This window comes from Alligator mississippiensis, chromosome 1, assembly GCF_030867095.1.
Source record: "Alligator mississippiensis isolate rAllMis1 chromosome 1, rAllMis1, whole genome shotgun sequence".
In the NCBI taxonomy this organism is placed as follows: Eukaryota; Metazoa; Chordata; order Crocodylia; family Alligatoridae; genus Alligator; species Alligator mississippiensis.
In genome coordinates, this window is record NC_081824.1 from 278,472,042 (window position 1) to 278,487,245 (window position 15,204).

Sequence of the window (15,204 nt, forward strand, 5' to 3'; positions counted from 1 at the left end):
TGGCAGGTAAATGCCTTATACATGTGCACAACTGCAACGCATCACATAGGCAGGGAGGAGCACAGCCCAGCAGCTTGGAGAGCTGCGTGCAGCTGGTAAGTCTGGTGTGGTAGAAGGGAGCAGGGGTGGAGGGAGCAGATCAAAGCCCCCCTCAGTGAGGGAGGGAGTGGGGCTGGGGCTGCACAACTGGGGTGGAGTGTGGGATGGATCTGTGAGTAGCTCGTTTTGGTGGGGCATGTGCTCCTGGATCTGTGTGGGGTGGGCTGGAGCCTGGGCTGTGCAGGGCTTTTCCTGGCAGGGGCTGAGCTGGGTTGCACTCAGGGTAGGCAGTGGTGGTGCTGGGGGTGAGCTGGGGAGGGCTATGGTCAATTTTGGGGTGGCTGCAGCCCTCCCCGTAGCCCCCTCCCAGTGCCGCCCCGCCTGTAGCCCAGCTCAGCCCCTGCCAGGAAGAGCCCTGAGCAGCCCTAGTCCCAGCCCACAGCAGCAGCTGCCCCACCCCACACAGATCTGGAGCACACGCCCCCCATGCCTCCCGGGGTGTGCGCAGCAGTGGGAGCCGCACCTCCCTTGTCCCCTGGACAAGCCGCAGCTCCATCCCATGTTCTGCCCCGCTCCACCCCAGCTGGGCAGCCCCTGTCTCATTCCCTCCTGCACCACAATCTGAAGGGGCCTCAATCTGTCCCCCCCCCCCTCCCCCCCCGCCCCTTCTACCACAACAAACTTACCAGCCAAGACACTGCTCTTCAAGCTGCCAGGCTGCATATCAGAAGTCGGATCGGTATCGGCCAATATGCCTCCTTAAAAATCGGCTATTGGTATCAGCCCCAAAAATCTCTATTGGTGCATCCCTAACAGTTTCTATAAATAACTCATGTTTCTCCTGTATTTAGACGGAAATGTCAATTATTTTGAAATATCTGCAAGCCTTTGGGTGGCTCTGGATATGGTTAAGCCTGGCTGCTTATTTAGGGCAAAACACATTGGCCATAGGACAAAATCTGTGGCTTAGTACCTGGACAGCAGAAGTAGAACAAACGAATGACTTGACAGAATGGAAACAGTTACGAGACAATAAACTCGGCATCTATGGTCTTCTGGGACTAATACAAGGTAAGGTTAAGCATACATGTTCATTATATTTTCTCTGTATTTTCAAAGTCTAGTTGCCTGAATATTTTTATAGCTTAGTAAGCCTACAGTCAGTATTGCAATTGGTAAGATAATGACAGACAACACTGGTCATATTTTATAGTGGTGAGTGCACGTTAGACTAAAGGCTTCTCATGCAAATTAAATGAAGGATTGAAAAGGCAAAGTGGAAGGAAAAATATACTAACTACTACCAATATGACTGTTCTTGGAACTAAGCACTGTTGTAGCAAGGAATTGTTATTTTATTGGTGGTATGGACTGTCCGTTTCCATGAATGGTGATATCACAGCTAGGGTTAATATGAAAGCTACATATATGTGAACAGAAGAATAGACTTTCCTTTGAAGTTGAATTAGTAAGATTAACACAATCGGAATAGATGCTTGGATGAAAACAAGCATTATAGTGAACGTGCCAGCCTGAAGTTTGATCTTCTGGCAAGGAGACCAGAACTTACTGATGAACAAAAAAAAGCTGAGACTCTTTTTATTTATTCTCAAGGTCTCCTAGTATGCTACGGTGCATACGTGATTACCCGGGGATCTCTTTCTGCCTCTCGAGTATTGCATCATCAGATGTTAGACAGTATACTGCACCTTCCACTCCAGTACTTTGAAACTAATCCAGTAGGTCAAATCATCAACAGATTCACAAAGGTAAACAAAAGAAACAAATTAAAGATGTTTCCCATTTTTGAAAGCATAATAGAGAACGGTACCTTTAACTCCATGTAAGGATTTTAAAAATAGAGTAATTAGAATCAATACCAGATGCTAAACTACTGTTCCATGTTGAAAGAAGTCTGAAAAAATTATATAGAATATGTTTCTGTAAAGCAGAGGCTCTTAAAATTTTGCTGCTAGCTGTGATCATTGGTTATTCAAAGCACATGCAGCTCTCTTAAAACCTGGAGTTTAAATTTAAAATCTTGTTGATAACCTGATTTTTAAACAATTAGAATTCTGTAGGCCATAATACTTTTTTTTTTTTTTTATATAAAAGATGACAGACAACTATACCAAAAGGATACCAGGGTGACACACTCAAGTTCTCGAAAGTTAGAGTGGGATGTATTTGGTAGCCATATCTTTGGGTTCCGATTTTTGGCTAAATCAGAATCCAAAGATATGCAAAAAGAAATGCAAACTCTTGGTTCAGATATGTTACCATTTATTAAACCAACTGTGAAATTGCAAGAAGTTAGATCTTTTTCTGCAAGCTTTCAGTCTCACGTGCCCCTCATCAGGCTCAGGGAAAGTTAAAGATGGTAAAAAAGTCCCCATATGTAGGAAATAAAACTTAATTTTTGCACAAAGGAAACTAAAGCTGCAAATCTGTCCCTCTGGGTCCATGAGAGTGTCTTTGTGAGGTGCTCTTTGTTTTGCAGATCAAGCAGGATTCCTTCCCTGTTGGTGTCAGGTGACAAGCAGGGAGGTGTAGACATTTTTGCAAAAGAGTTAGACTGTTTTTCTTAATGAACCAATACCTCATCCAGTGAGTACTCCTTGGCTGGAGAACGACACCCTGGCAGAAATGTGGCCTTGCAGAGATATTAGGCAGTCAGCAGCAGTACTTATACTGTTGCTCTTTGGCAGAAGCTACAACCATTGAGGCACTGAGTGTCTGGACTCAGTCTGGCCTTTGGATTTGGTCTAAGTGGTGTAAAGGGGGGAATGGTTGGTCTTGGGCAGGCTCCACTCCTCCATACTCTTGCCTAGCTATATGCATATAAGTTCTTGGTGACTAGACCCCTTACACATATGCCAAGATCCAAAAGATTGATGGTTGCCTACTACGTATAACAAGAATGCTCCCCATTCCTGAATACAGACAGTGACTATAGTACAGATTTTTACTATTTGATTTTAAAAAGTGAAGTATAATAGCCTATTGTGTGTGCTAGACCTAAAGAGAATACATTATACCTGAAAACAAACAGAATTACCAACTATTTAGATTTGGCAGCTTCTTTCTGAGTGATAACATGAATAAGCAGCTAAGACTTGAATCTGCTTTCTTGTAATGCAGGTTCTGTTTGTAGCTTGTGTAACCCCTCAATGGGTTATAAAGCCTTTATTAGTAGTAAGGATTGTTCGAAGGTGTGGAAAAGCAGAGAGAGAAACTCCTTATCTACTGGTTCTCAGCCTAGTAAGCCTTTCCTAGGGTAAACAGTAGGCCTGGGCAAAGTGGAAAGTATTCGCTTCATATTTGGGGATTTGGAGGGACAGCAATTTGATTTGGTGATTTGAATCACTGTCCCAATTTGATTTGGCTAAATCGGAATCCAAAGATATTCGGCCCTGAATCTCATTCGGCCATAGACTATACAGGTAGGCTGTATCGGCAAGAGTAGCTGGGGGAGCAGCCGGATGAGCCCCAGTTTGAGCTGGCAGCCCTGGGAGAACCCGTGGCTCATCTGGCTGCTCCCCTGGCTGAGGCAGGAAGTGCTGGCAGTCCTGGGAGAAGCTGCAGGGGCTGAGGGGAATGATCAGGGAGCTGATGAATCAAACTGGGAACTGCGGGGAATCTCCTGTTTGTTCCCCCAGCCCCTGGTCATTCTCCCCAGCTACCAGTTCAATTCCCTAGCCCTCGTGGCTTCTCCTGGGGCTGCCAGCACTGCCTGCCTTGCCCTGGCAGCGGGGCAGCCAGATGAGCTGCAGCTTCTCCCAGGGCTGCTGGCTCAAGCAGGGCTCCTCTAGCTGCTCCCCCAGCTGCTCCTGCCAGCACTGCAGTCAATGACTGCCTGTACAGTCTATGGCCGAATCTCCAAATTGATTTGGAGGCTTCCAATTCGATTCAGAGAGATTAATGGGTCTCCTGATTTGATTTGGATTCTGAGTTTCGGCTGCCGAATCTCCTCCAAATCAAAATCAGCTACTGAAGCTTTGCACAGCCCTAGTAAATAGTGCTTTAGAGAGAGGTAGTAAGCTGTTTTAGTCTGATGTCAGGTATAAGACAGCAGAGTGGCATCTTAGAGACTAACTATTTCAAAAATGCATAAGCTTTCACAGCTAGCAGCTTTCACAGTATACATTGAAGTATCTTTGCCTTTGTTTCAAATGGTTCAGTTTGTTGTGACAGAGTATACCCAGCAACAAATGGGACAGTTAGGCATCTGGCAGGAAGCTGCTAGCAAACTCTACTGAGCAAAATTCATAAGAGTGTATTAAGATATTTTAGTTGTTTAATTTCCTTTGCCAAGGACACTTCCTAGAGAAAGATCTGTAACCAGTTTTGGTGAGGAGATACTAAAATTATTGTGTGTGTGTGTAACATCACAGGACATGTTTATGGTGGATGTGCGCTTTCATTACTATTTACGGACCTGGTTAAACTGTACGCTAGATGTTCTTGGGACCATCCTAGTCATCACATCTGCTTCACCACTCTTCATATTGATAGTTATACCCCTTGGATACTTATACTTTACTATCCAAGTAAGTAGATTAATTTATTAACAAGAAATAACATTGTGTTCCATATTGTTTAGGAATGGGGGTTGTGTCTATGCTTAACATTAAAAAAAAAAAAAACAATAATAATCCAGGGGTGGGTGTGTAAATTATGCTTAAAAAAAATACCCAGACCTCTTCTTTTCAATGGGTTAATCTGCACATGAGCTTTACTGCAGAGTTCACTAATTAGCTTAGTAGTAAAGCATCACTGTCTACATGTGCACTGGTATTAGGGCACAATAAACTAATTAACTCTGCCATAAAATAGTTCTGTCAGGGGCAGTACTATCTTACAGTGGAATAATTAACTGTGCTGAAACACACATTTAGACAGTGACCAGGCAGGGGCCAGACTCCTGGCTGCCAACTAGCCACATAGCTCTGTAGGTTCTGTACCCTTGTGCCCCAGCTGACCCCTCCTCTGTCCAACGCCACCACCTAGAGGTCAGGACCCCACCATAACCCCTGCCAGCCCAGACCTGCTCTGCCACAACTCAGATTGCCACTGTCCCAAGCACATGTGTAGATGCTGCACCTGGGAGCAGTTGACTGGCTCAAACAGCTCTGGAGTTTGTTTTGCCTTTTTTTCATGTGTAGATGCACCCAGTGAGCCTTTTTGTTGCTGAATAATCAAGTGTTTCAGAGGGAAGAAGATAATTAATATGTAATACCTTGCAAACACAAGTGGTATTCTGTCATGCCAAAAAAAATAAACAACTTTTAAACTAGTACTAAAATGTATATTAGGCTTCACACCAGTATCCAAAGCTTCTGCCTATATTGATTTGAACCTATGTTGAATTTTCTTACTGTACAATACTTCTTTGTCGGTTCCTTCTTTCCCTATTCCAGCTTTTATTTGCTTATAAGATATTAGATTATTGTAGATCCTCTCATTATGGACATGCAGATTGAAAGGAGAATACAGTTTTTATCTCGCGTGAGTTATTGACAGTGTGATACGTTACCATAGGCATAGATTAGCTTTCACTTGTACAGGGTAAGAGCAGAACAGCTACTACAAAGGCACTTTCTTCAGGAGAGCTGGGGTAAAATAAAGCCCTTCCCCTTTTTACCTTGCAGTCCATAACTTAAGGTAAGTTGTTAAAGAAAGAATGAGTCATGGAACATAGGTAAACAAGAACAATCACGGAAAAAACTTAAGCAGGGTGTGTGCTGCTTTGAAACAACATGGGTAGAAATTCACAGCAAGAGCCTTGAATTACTACAGGTGATAGTCATGAATATCAGTTAGAGTATGGAAGAATAGAAATCTAAAAAACTACCACAAAATGAACCAGTAATTTAATGTTTAAGAAAATCTATCCTTTCATCAGCTGTTTCCCTTGCTCTACTCCAGAGTCAGTTGATGCTACATACTTTCACCATTTATTTTATGATAATTGACATACAATCCAGAGCAGGAAAACATTAGCAGCAATATGGTTGAGGGGCACAAAATGATTGGCTATAGTCTAAGTCAAGGAATTTAGAACTGACATGATATTAATGTAAAATTAAACTTGAGACTATATGTGAACAAAATACAGGAAATAACAATTCAGCAGCTTTCCCAGCAAAAAAAGTTGTCTGTCTCTGTGCATTTTAAAACATGAATGATTGGAAATTATATTATTTGCATCATTAGCCCTCCCAGAAATGTACATACACTCTTACGTTGCAACAGGTGTGCTCTTAACTCAGGGCAACTAACTTATATGAATAAAAATACCAGTAAGAGTAAATTTAGATATCAGTTTGGGTTTTCAGTTCAAATTCACACCTAAAGGGAAGCTTGTGATTAAACTTGAGCTGTTAACCTGAACTAGGTTATTTTTTTGCTGCTATTTTAACCTGAGCTAGTTAGATTAGACTAAGTTGAAAATATACCTTTTCCACCTCTTTACCTCCTCCCCAGTGTAGATGTATCCTAAGACAGACATTGTTCTCCTCTGAATTAAAACTCTGTTGGCTATCACTTGTTTATAAATATTAATTTATATGATTTTCAACTCTGTCTTATTCCTGATGTTTGAAGACTGTGTGAAAGAAGTTTGAAGTCGTTTTTTGCCTGTTTGTTCTGTCAGAGATACTACATAGCTAGTTCACGACAAATCCGTCGGTTAGCTGGAGCATCTCACGCCCCTGTTATCTCCCACTTCAGTGAAACTCTCTTGGGGGCACCTACAATCCGAGCATTTGGACATGAGGAAAGATTTGTTAGACAGAACAAAGATGTGGTAAATGAGAACGTGGTTTACTTCTACAACAATGTCATCTCAAATAGGTACTGTATAAACAATCTGAAACTTATTGCACATCTTGAGCCAAAAACCTGCCCAGGCTGAAATCAATAGCCACATAAAATTTAAATTCAAATGGAAGTAGAATCATTGTGAAAGAAGAAAAAACTTAGTAAGTTTAAGTACTATACTTATCCAGCATTCTTGATTGCCGATTTCAGAATTTGCATCAAGACATTAAGTTACATCCTACACAATGTGCCATGATTAAATTACTTCATGGAAATAATTGTGTATCATCTAGGACAAGAATATTACACAACAGTAAAGCCCATTAATAGCTATTGGATTTTAAGAGCATTTTAAGTTGTGACTAATTTTTCTTTATGTGATTTTATAAAAGGGTGTTTAGAAAATGCATTATTTCATAAGTACTGCACTTAAAAGTTATTCCATGCAAAGAGATCATTTGTTAAAGCTGAATTTTAGACAAGGCTGTTTAGTGTTGCTTGAATGCATCAGCTGCATTTGGTTAAAACAGGTAGGTGTTCTCCAAGTTACTGAGAGCAAGAGTCAGATAAGTTGATGTTGAGTGTTGGAAGATCCTGTATCCACTAATTTCCAGATGATAATGAGAAATGCATTCCAGGTTAAAAAAAAAAAAAAAATTATAAACCGAGTAAAGTAGTTTTTTTGTATCTTACTCTGAGAACATTAAGAGTGAAATCCTGGCCCTGTGGGGAAGTTATTGGGAATTTTATTCCACCTCCAACAAACTGTCATGTACAGATCCAAGAGGGAATGCTTAGTTCTGAAGGAGTAAAAGAAGCCTAAAGTTAGTAGGCTATAAATCAGGGCTATAATGGGAAATCAGCTCCCATCTTTTTCACATCAATAGGGAGTTGTGTAACTTAGAGAAAGGAGCCCTAGACTGGAATTCAGGAGAACTTGGGCAGTTCCGGGTCAGTTCCTCTTTCTGTGCCTCAGTTTTCCTGTCCCTAAAATGGGAAGGATGGTACTACCTACTTTGGAAAGCACATCAAGATCTACTTTTGAAAAATGGAAAAAAAAAAAAAGTGAAGTAATGGTTTCATCATTATCATTCCAGATTAAAAACATTTAGCAAGTAATTCATCATTTTGTTTTTCTGGCTACAATTACTGCAGGTGGTTGGCTGTCAGGCTTGAATTTCTAGGAAACTTGATGGTTTTCTTTGCTGCATTGTTTGCAGTGATGGCTGGAAGTACAATGAGCTCCTCTGTAGTGGGTCTGTCAATATCTTATGCACTTAACGTAAGTAATAAATACAGTTTTATCCTAATTCCCAATTACAACTGTTTTACTTTAAATCTCACTGATGTGACGGAGCCAATCTTATTCTTACTATTATATGCTTTCCTTTGAATTTCTGTTAATTCTTCAAATGCAGGGAGTACTCATAATTCATATTTTATAAGGTTTAATATTAATGGTTATTGTTTAAATATAGTATTTAAAAAACAGTGTTGCTATACAGTTTATTTTTAGCATTTTATCAGATTGGGAAAGGATAGTCTAGTCAGTCTCATATCTATATAAATATTCACTTACTGGCACACTTACATAATGCTGCAGCATTTAGGATGCAGACACTTGAAAGGGGAAATGTTAGTTTAAAAGCAGTATGTTTTAACATGAAACTATTTAAAAAAGATGATTTTCTTAAACCTAGGTTTCTGAAAAGTAATACAACTTAGGCCATATTTGATCTAGATTTAATGAGATGGATTAAGTCTGCATTGATTAATGACTAGAGACAATAAAAACTTAATTAAAAGAGACTTCTAAAAATGTAAGATGTGTGTATAATAGACCTAAACTAATATAATCACTTCATAGTTTGGTCCTACTTCCTACCTGTTCATTGCGTCATCACCATGTCCAGGTACCCTTGTTACTGACCAAGACATAATTGTGTCAGGTGCTGTACAAATAAAACAAAATAATGTTCCCTTCCCTCAATTGCTGACAAAAGCCCACAAACTTAGGGAAAGAAGAAGAACACACACACAAGTCAAACTGATATAGAAGTATTTTGTTTCACCTTTAAATAGGCACAGTTTCAAGACAGAGACTGCAGGAAAGCTAATTCACTCACTGTTAGTTTTGTTAAGTTTAATTTTTACTTCTTACAAGTAGGGTGTTCTTACTGAGTGGGGTCTTGCTCTCCCACTCAGGGTCATAGTGGTCATAAGATTTGGTATCAGGAAGGAATCCTTCCCTTACATCAGACTGACCTGAATTATGATGGGTTTTCCTTTCCCCCGTACCATGGGGCCCAATCGTTTCCCAGGATCTTTTGAACACAAATTAACCAATTACTTCTCCAGTTTTGCAGTGCCAGGACATTGATAATGTTCTCATATCCCTTGCTTTTACCTGTGGCACATCATGGGGTGCAGACATAAGTATCAATTAAACCATTCCAAGAATGTCACGGATTGGGAAGCAATTCACAATTGTCCCTGGACAGAGGTGTCTATATGTATACTGATAAGAGTCTAAAAAAGATACAGCCATCACCTTTTAGAGATTGCATTGCCACCAAAACACCAGCCAGGGGCAGTAGAGTACCTAGACCATCATGTCATTCATGTGTCAGTGCCTGGAGTTTCCCCCGGATTTCCCTAGAGGAGGAAGAAGACCTGGATTGGCTGAATGCCCAGAAAGAGGAAGATGTCATTGCTTGCAGTTGCAGTTTTCTGTTCCCTCTTCTCAAAAACATTAAGTTAAAAAACTGGTTAGGTTTAATAAAGAACATTGTTACACTTTACTAAAATCCATGTGGCTGACTGGGCATATACAGGTGTGAGTGTGGGCAGGGAGTTGGGGGACAGGAATAGCCTGGACAGGAAATGGACCCTGGTTAATTTGGAGTGAAAATGTAGCTGAGGCATTGCTAGGGTGCTGGGTGGGAGCAGCTGTTTGACCCTCTGTTTGTGGTGCACTGGAGACTGGTTGTGATAGGGGCTTCCCAAGAGCTCCACCTTTTTTTGTTTTTGTAAGATGTGCTTTAGAAAGCATTTTGAAAATTTCACTTTTTTGTACAGACCCTGTGCTGCCCATCCCAGGCTCATTCAGGGGGCACCTGTGGAGCTCAAATTCTGTAGCAGGGAGGTAAAATTGACCAAATAGCTTCCAGGGCAGGGGCTCAAGAAGCCAGGGGAGTGTTGATAGGTCCTGAAACACCTTGCCTCATGGACACTACAAGCAAGGTGTCCAGCCCCGCCTGCCCAAATCTGAAAAGCCCTCTACTCCCACTGCCCCTTGTCCCAAATGAGCCCCAAAACTAACAGCACAGGGTCCTGCAGGGAAAAGAAACTGACAAAATGCTTTCCAGTTCAAGTCTTGCAAAAAGGAAAAAAAAAATTCTAGGGGGTTTCCAGAGCACCACAAGCAGGGAGTCGCACATCCCCCCCAGCGACTCCTCCACTCTTACCCCGCCTCCCCAGATGACCCTGGGATCCAGCAGCTGCAAGGTCCATAACAGGAAGAGGACATGGACAAAATAGCTTTCAGGGCAGGTGTTGAAAAGCCACAGAGTTCTTGGGGCAGTCCCTGGAACCATTAGCAGGACTTCACACAAGCACTTGGCTACCCACTCCCTGCCTAGGAGCCCTAGCAAGGAAGTGAAACTCCCACAAAACTGTCCACTTTTCCACCCCTGTGGCCTTGGTAACCAGTGAAGTCCTGGCTGTATTCTAGAGCAGACCCTTGAATGCATGCATTTTGTAGGGCCAGTGGGGAGGCATGGCATGGTGGTCAGGAGCAGTGCCATTTGGGATGCCTGGAGGACTGACCAGCCACTAGACACAGAATGCTATCATCTAACATTGAGCTTTTTCCCAGAGAACCAGATCTAAATAGTGCTAGATTTCCTGGTGTGCTTCTGAAATGTTCCAGGAAGTTTAAATAACATGTTTAGAGTCCTAGGGATGCCGGTGAATGTACCAGAAGGCTGCTGTGACACACTGTAATAACAGCTCATTGGAACAGACTTGATTAATTGAGTCTGCTGGAACGTGCTATTTAGCATGCTCCAGCCAGCCTCTGTGCCCCTTATATCAGCATCCTCACACTTCAGAATGGAAGCAGGGTCACTTTAACTAAAGATCATTGAACAAGCTTTAATTAAAGGGGCCCCCATCACTATTTTTAAGTGCAGGAATGCTAACACATGAGATGCTGTGGTGTTTTAATTAGAGCAGCTCCCCTCCCCCCCAGCTCCCTTGGAGCACATCTAAAAACACCCTTCAGCTTTAAAGTATATTTAGAACTATCGCAGGGCACCTCGGTGCCCCTGCTCCTAGAGTGGAGAAACTGCCAGGGAGCGAGTGAGCACGCCCTGGCCTGACATAACAAGCCCAGCTGAGGCTGCTCAGGTAATGAGCGCAGCTGCGGGTTGCCGGAGCAACCAAGCGGAGCCAGCTGCCTGTAGGGGGCAGGGCCTGGCCCTTATAAAGCTCAGGGCTGAGGCCAGGCTGGCAGTTCTCTGCCAGCAGCCTGGGAGGCAGGAGCTCTGAGAGTGAGGAGGTGGCAAGTACAGCTCATGATAGCCCTGAGAGGATGGGCACTAGAGTTTAGCCATGCAGCTTGCATTTGTGTTACAGCCTAGGGGCTTGTGGTTTTGCTTTGTGTTTGTGTTATTACATCTGGAGGCTTGGACGAGGCTGTAGGGGTTGGAGGAGGCCTCAATTACTCGCACGCCAGTGCGTGAGCAACTGGCGGCGAGGAGCGCGGCCAGTAGGTCGCGGGCGCAACCCGTAGGTTGCAGATGGGGACCGAGACCCCGGATTGTGTGTGGGGGAGCATAGACCCCGAAGGCGCAGCTCGCACGCTACTGCGCGAGCAGCTGGCGGTGAGGAGCGCGGCCAGTGGGTCACGGGCGCAACCCGTAGGTTGCGGACGGGGACCGAGACCCCGGATTGCGTGTGGGGGAACATAGCGCCCCGGCCCCAGAAAAGGGGCGGTATCACTGAGGAGCCCAGTGTGGGTGCGGCGAGCCCCAGAGAGGGGGAACGCCATTGTATGTTATTGAGGAGCCCAGTGTGGGCGCGGCGAGCCCCCCCAGAGAGGGGGAACGCCCTTGTACGTTATTGAGGAGCCCAGTGTGGGCGCACGGGCATAGCGAGCCCGGCCGCAGGCTAGTGCGGCAATCCCCCTCAGACCAAGGCAGGGCGCTGCGGTTGCCCCTGAGAAGACAGGGAGTAGCAGCGCAGTGAGCCAGAGTCAGGGAGGGTATCCGTGCGGTTGGCCCATAGGACCGGAGGCCCACTAGAGAGTCCCGAAGCAGAACCACGCCGGCAGGGGAGGCCCAGAGTGGGCCAGACGAGAGTCCCAGCAAGAGGTTGGGCATGAGAGAGGGAGCCCAGGGTGGGCCACAGTAGAGAGACAGACCGGACAACGTCCTCTACATCTGCGAGGCTTGGGGCGTGGTATCAGGGGAGGTAGGAGCCACGCATAGTCCATAAGGCTGAGGGCGCTTAGGTAGCACCATTGTACGGGGAGACCCACGAGGGGTCCAGGAGCTGACAGGCCCGAGGAAACACAAGGCAGCCTCCCTATTACATATTCGATCAAGACGTGGCGGGCGAGAATGGAGGGTGCCCTCGGGCCGGAGTAGCGCGGTGAGAGGGCCTCAAGATCACGGCCCTCCGCGAGGACCCCGCCATGACAAGAACCTTTAAGTCTTGTCTGTCCACACCCCATAGTTTTAGATAGTGTTTTAGATATTACTCCTTGTGATTGTGGTTAAGGGTTTGAAGTGACAATGTTGGGGATTCCTTTGGTTAATAGTTACCTGTCAACACCCCTATGATGTTCCACCCCTATGTTCCTAGGGGACTCAATGTCTACGACTAACTTCAACAGCTTATTTGTGCTGCATAGAAAAGCATATCATTTTACAGCCACCATGTGGCAACCTTGAGGCTCAAACAAAATTAGTGTCTACTATAAACAGACTGGGCTCAATAGCACTAGTACCAGCAAAAAAAAAAAAACATAAAAAAAAAAATTCTTCACACTTGATGATAGAAGTGTTTTGGCAGGCATTGTGGTGCATTGCAGCTGCTTTGTTCTCCTTTCCTTAGAATCTTTGGCTACAAAACTTGCATAATTTATCCAGATAGGACTGCCCCAGTACACAGGATATACTGTGCACATGCAGCCCAGGGGTGCATGAAGCCACACATTCTCCTTTTGCAGTAGACCAAAGAAAGGGAACATTAATTGAGAAAAGGATTAGTCAGGGCATGCTGTGCCATATACTAATCCCGAGCTAGTTTTTCAGCATTTTGTAACAGTTAGCAGCTGACAACTTGGAGTAGCCATTAGGCTGTTCTACTGCATGTTCTAGATAGAAGTACTCGGAGAAACACCATGGATTAACGTAGTAAAAGTGGAAGCTTAAAGCCAGCTTTGCATACCAGGCTTTGATTTGTGCTTTGTATCATCCAGGGCTATCTAAGCTTCTGACGTATATCTTGATGCTCCCTGTGATAAAGTTCTTGCGTTCCTAAATTTCTAGGTCTACTATATTTCATTTTAGCAAAGCCAAGAATCTTTAACATTCTGTAGTATAACTTTTTATTTACATTGGTCCCTAGATAACTCAAAGTCTGAATTTTTGGGTTCGTAAAGCATGTGAAATTGAAACCAACGGAGTTTCCATTGAAAGAATTTGTGAATATGCAAAAATGAACAAAGAGGTGAGCATTTTAAACAGAGAAATTGAAGTTTAATAGAGAACTGAACAGGAGTCAATTACTCTTCTCTATTTATGATTGTTCACCTTGTCTTTGAACAGTTTCTTATGCTTTGTTTCATTTAAAGTATTTGGCACTGGCTATACAAAGTTGCAGGTAAAAAGGTTCAGACTACATCTTATTGACAATAGTGGGTGCATAAAAAGTAACCTATTTATAGCCATTCCTTTATTTTTCTGATCAGCCTCCTGTTTCCTCTGTATATTGCCCCTACTTCAACTTTACAGAATTTGTTTTACCCCAGTAGCATAAGGGAAAAAATAGTTGAGGCTAAAGATGTCAGTCTGCTTCAAATCTCAGGCCTATGAATTGGCAAGATACTACAATGTAGCACTCAAGCAGTGAACCTTGCTTTCCAAGTGAGCACATACGATCTCTGAATTCAAGGACCCAGTTCCTGAGAAAAATTAATCTGCATATACTAATGCATTTTTAATGGACAATCCAAATAACCACCTGGGTGACTCATTTCTCAATTCGTTAGACTGCAACTGAATCATAGCATGACTGTTTGTATTGTTAAAATTTTAACCCGTTTGCATAAATTTTTGAAGTGGCTTGTAAAAATGTAAATATTGTCCACTGAAATATTGTAAATATTGCCCACTGAAATATTGATTTTAATTTCAGGCCCCCTGGTTAACTTCTAAAAGGCCACCTGTGGGATGGCCCAGTAAAGGAATAATAGAGTTCATTAATTATCAAGCCCGGTACAGAACAGATCTTGGTTTAGCACTGCAGGAGATCTCCTTTCAAACACGGAGTCAAGAGAAGGTACTGTAAATGGTATAGAATAATAAAAAAAATAGATGGATTTTCCCCTTAACTTTCTGCATTCAGTAGACTGTAGAATCCTAGTCTTCTGGCAACAAGCTCTTCCAATTTAACATGACAGCAGGTATGTACATTTTCCTGCATGGGGGAAATGTATTAACTGGTAATGACTTCAAAGGAAAAGACAATGGAAAGAAAAAATAAAAAAACAACAAATTTTCATGGAAGAGCTTTGAAATGACCAGGAAAAAAAGATATTATTGTTAATTTTCTCTCTAAAACATTAAAGGGGGGGGGGAAGAGACATCCATAAGCTAACATTATGTGTATTGTATTTTTAAGTAAGTGAAAAAGCATATTGGAAATTAGTTGTAATGTAAAGCTCTGTAAAGGTTTTCACTCTGGAATGATTCAAGGAGTCATAGTTAGAATGATTCGTGTTTGGCACAAACATAGCTAGTCATTTTATAAATGCTTGTACAGTCCATAAGAAAGGGTAGGTTTTAATTTACATTTAATTAATATTGGCATTACTTACAAGGAGCCAAAGGGTCAGCTAACTTAGAAACACTGGACTAAAAAGGTTCTCCTGCTGATGTAGGCATCCCTTCTGAATTTATCAGACTACGAGGAGGGCACTTCCAGAACTCGGTTGCCTAAGAACTATTTAAGCATGGCCAACTAATACCCATTTGTTTTTACATGAGATTTTACGCAGTAATATCAGCTGAAAATCTAGACTGTGATTTTTTAATAAAGCAGCGTTTAAGGTCA

The 15,204-nt window shown here is 42.9% G+C and overlaps 1 protein-coding gene across 2 annotated transcripts in view; it reads left to right on the forward strand.

The window, feature by feature from the left end:
• Positions 1–15,204, forward strand: part of LOC102559891 (multidrug resistance-associated protein 1) — a 68,114-nt gene that overhangs the window by 43,491 nt on the left and 9,419 nt on the right. For both annotated transcript variants that reach the window (XM_006277435.4, XM_019476411.2), the window contains 7 exons: positions 891–1,110; positions 1,654–1,808; positions 4,434–4,589; positions 6,695–6,894; positions 8,017–8,143; positions 13,498–13,599; positions 14,287–14,430. In XM_006277435.4, the coding sequence (XP_006277497.2) occupies positions 891–1,110; positions 1,654–1,808; positions 4,434–4,589; positions 6,695–6,894; positions 8,017–8,143; positions 13,498–13,599; positions 14,287–14,430 (1,104 nt within the window). The remainder of the gene's footprint in view (positions 1–890; positions 1,111–1,653; positions 1,809–4,433; positions 4,590–6,694; positions 6,895–8,016; positions 8,144–13,497; positions 13,600–14,286; positions 14,431–15,204) is intronic.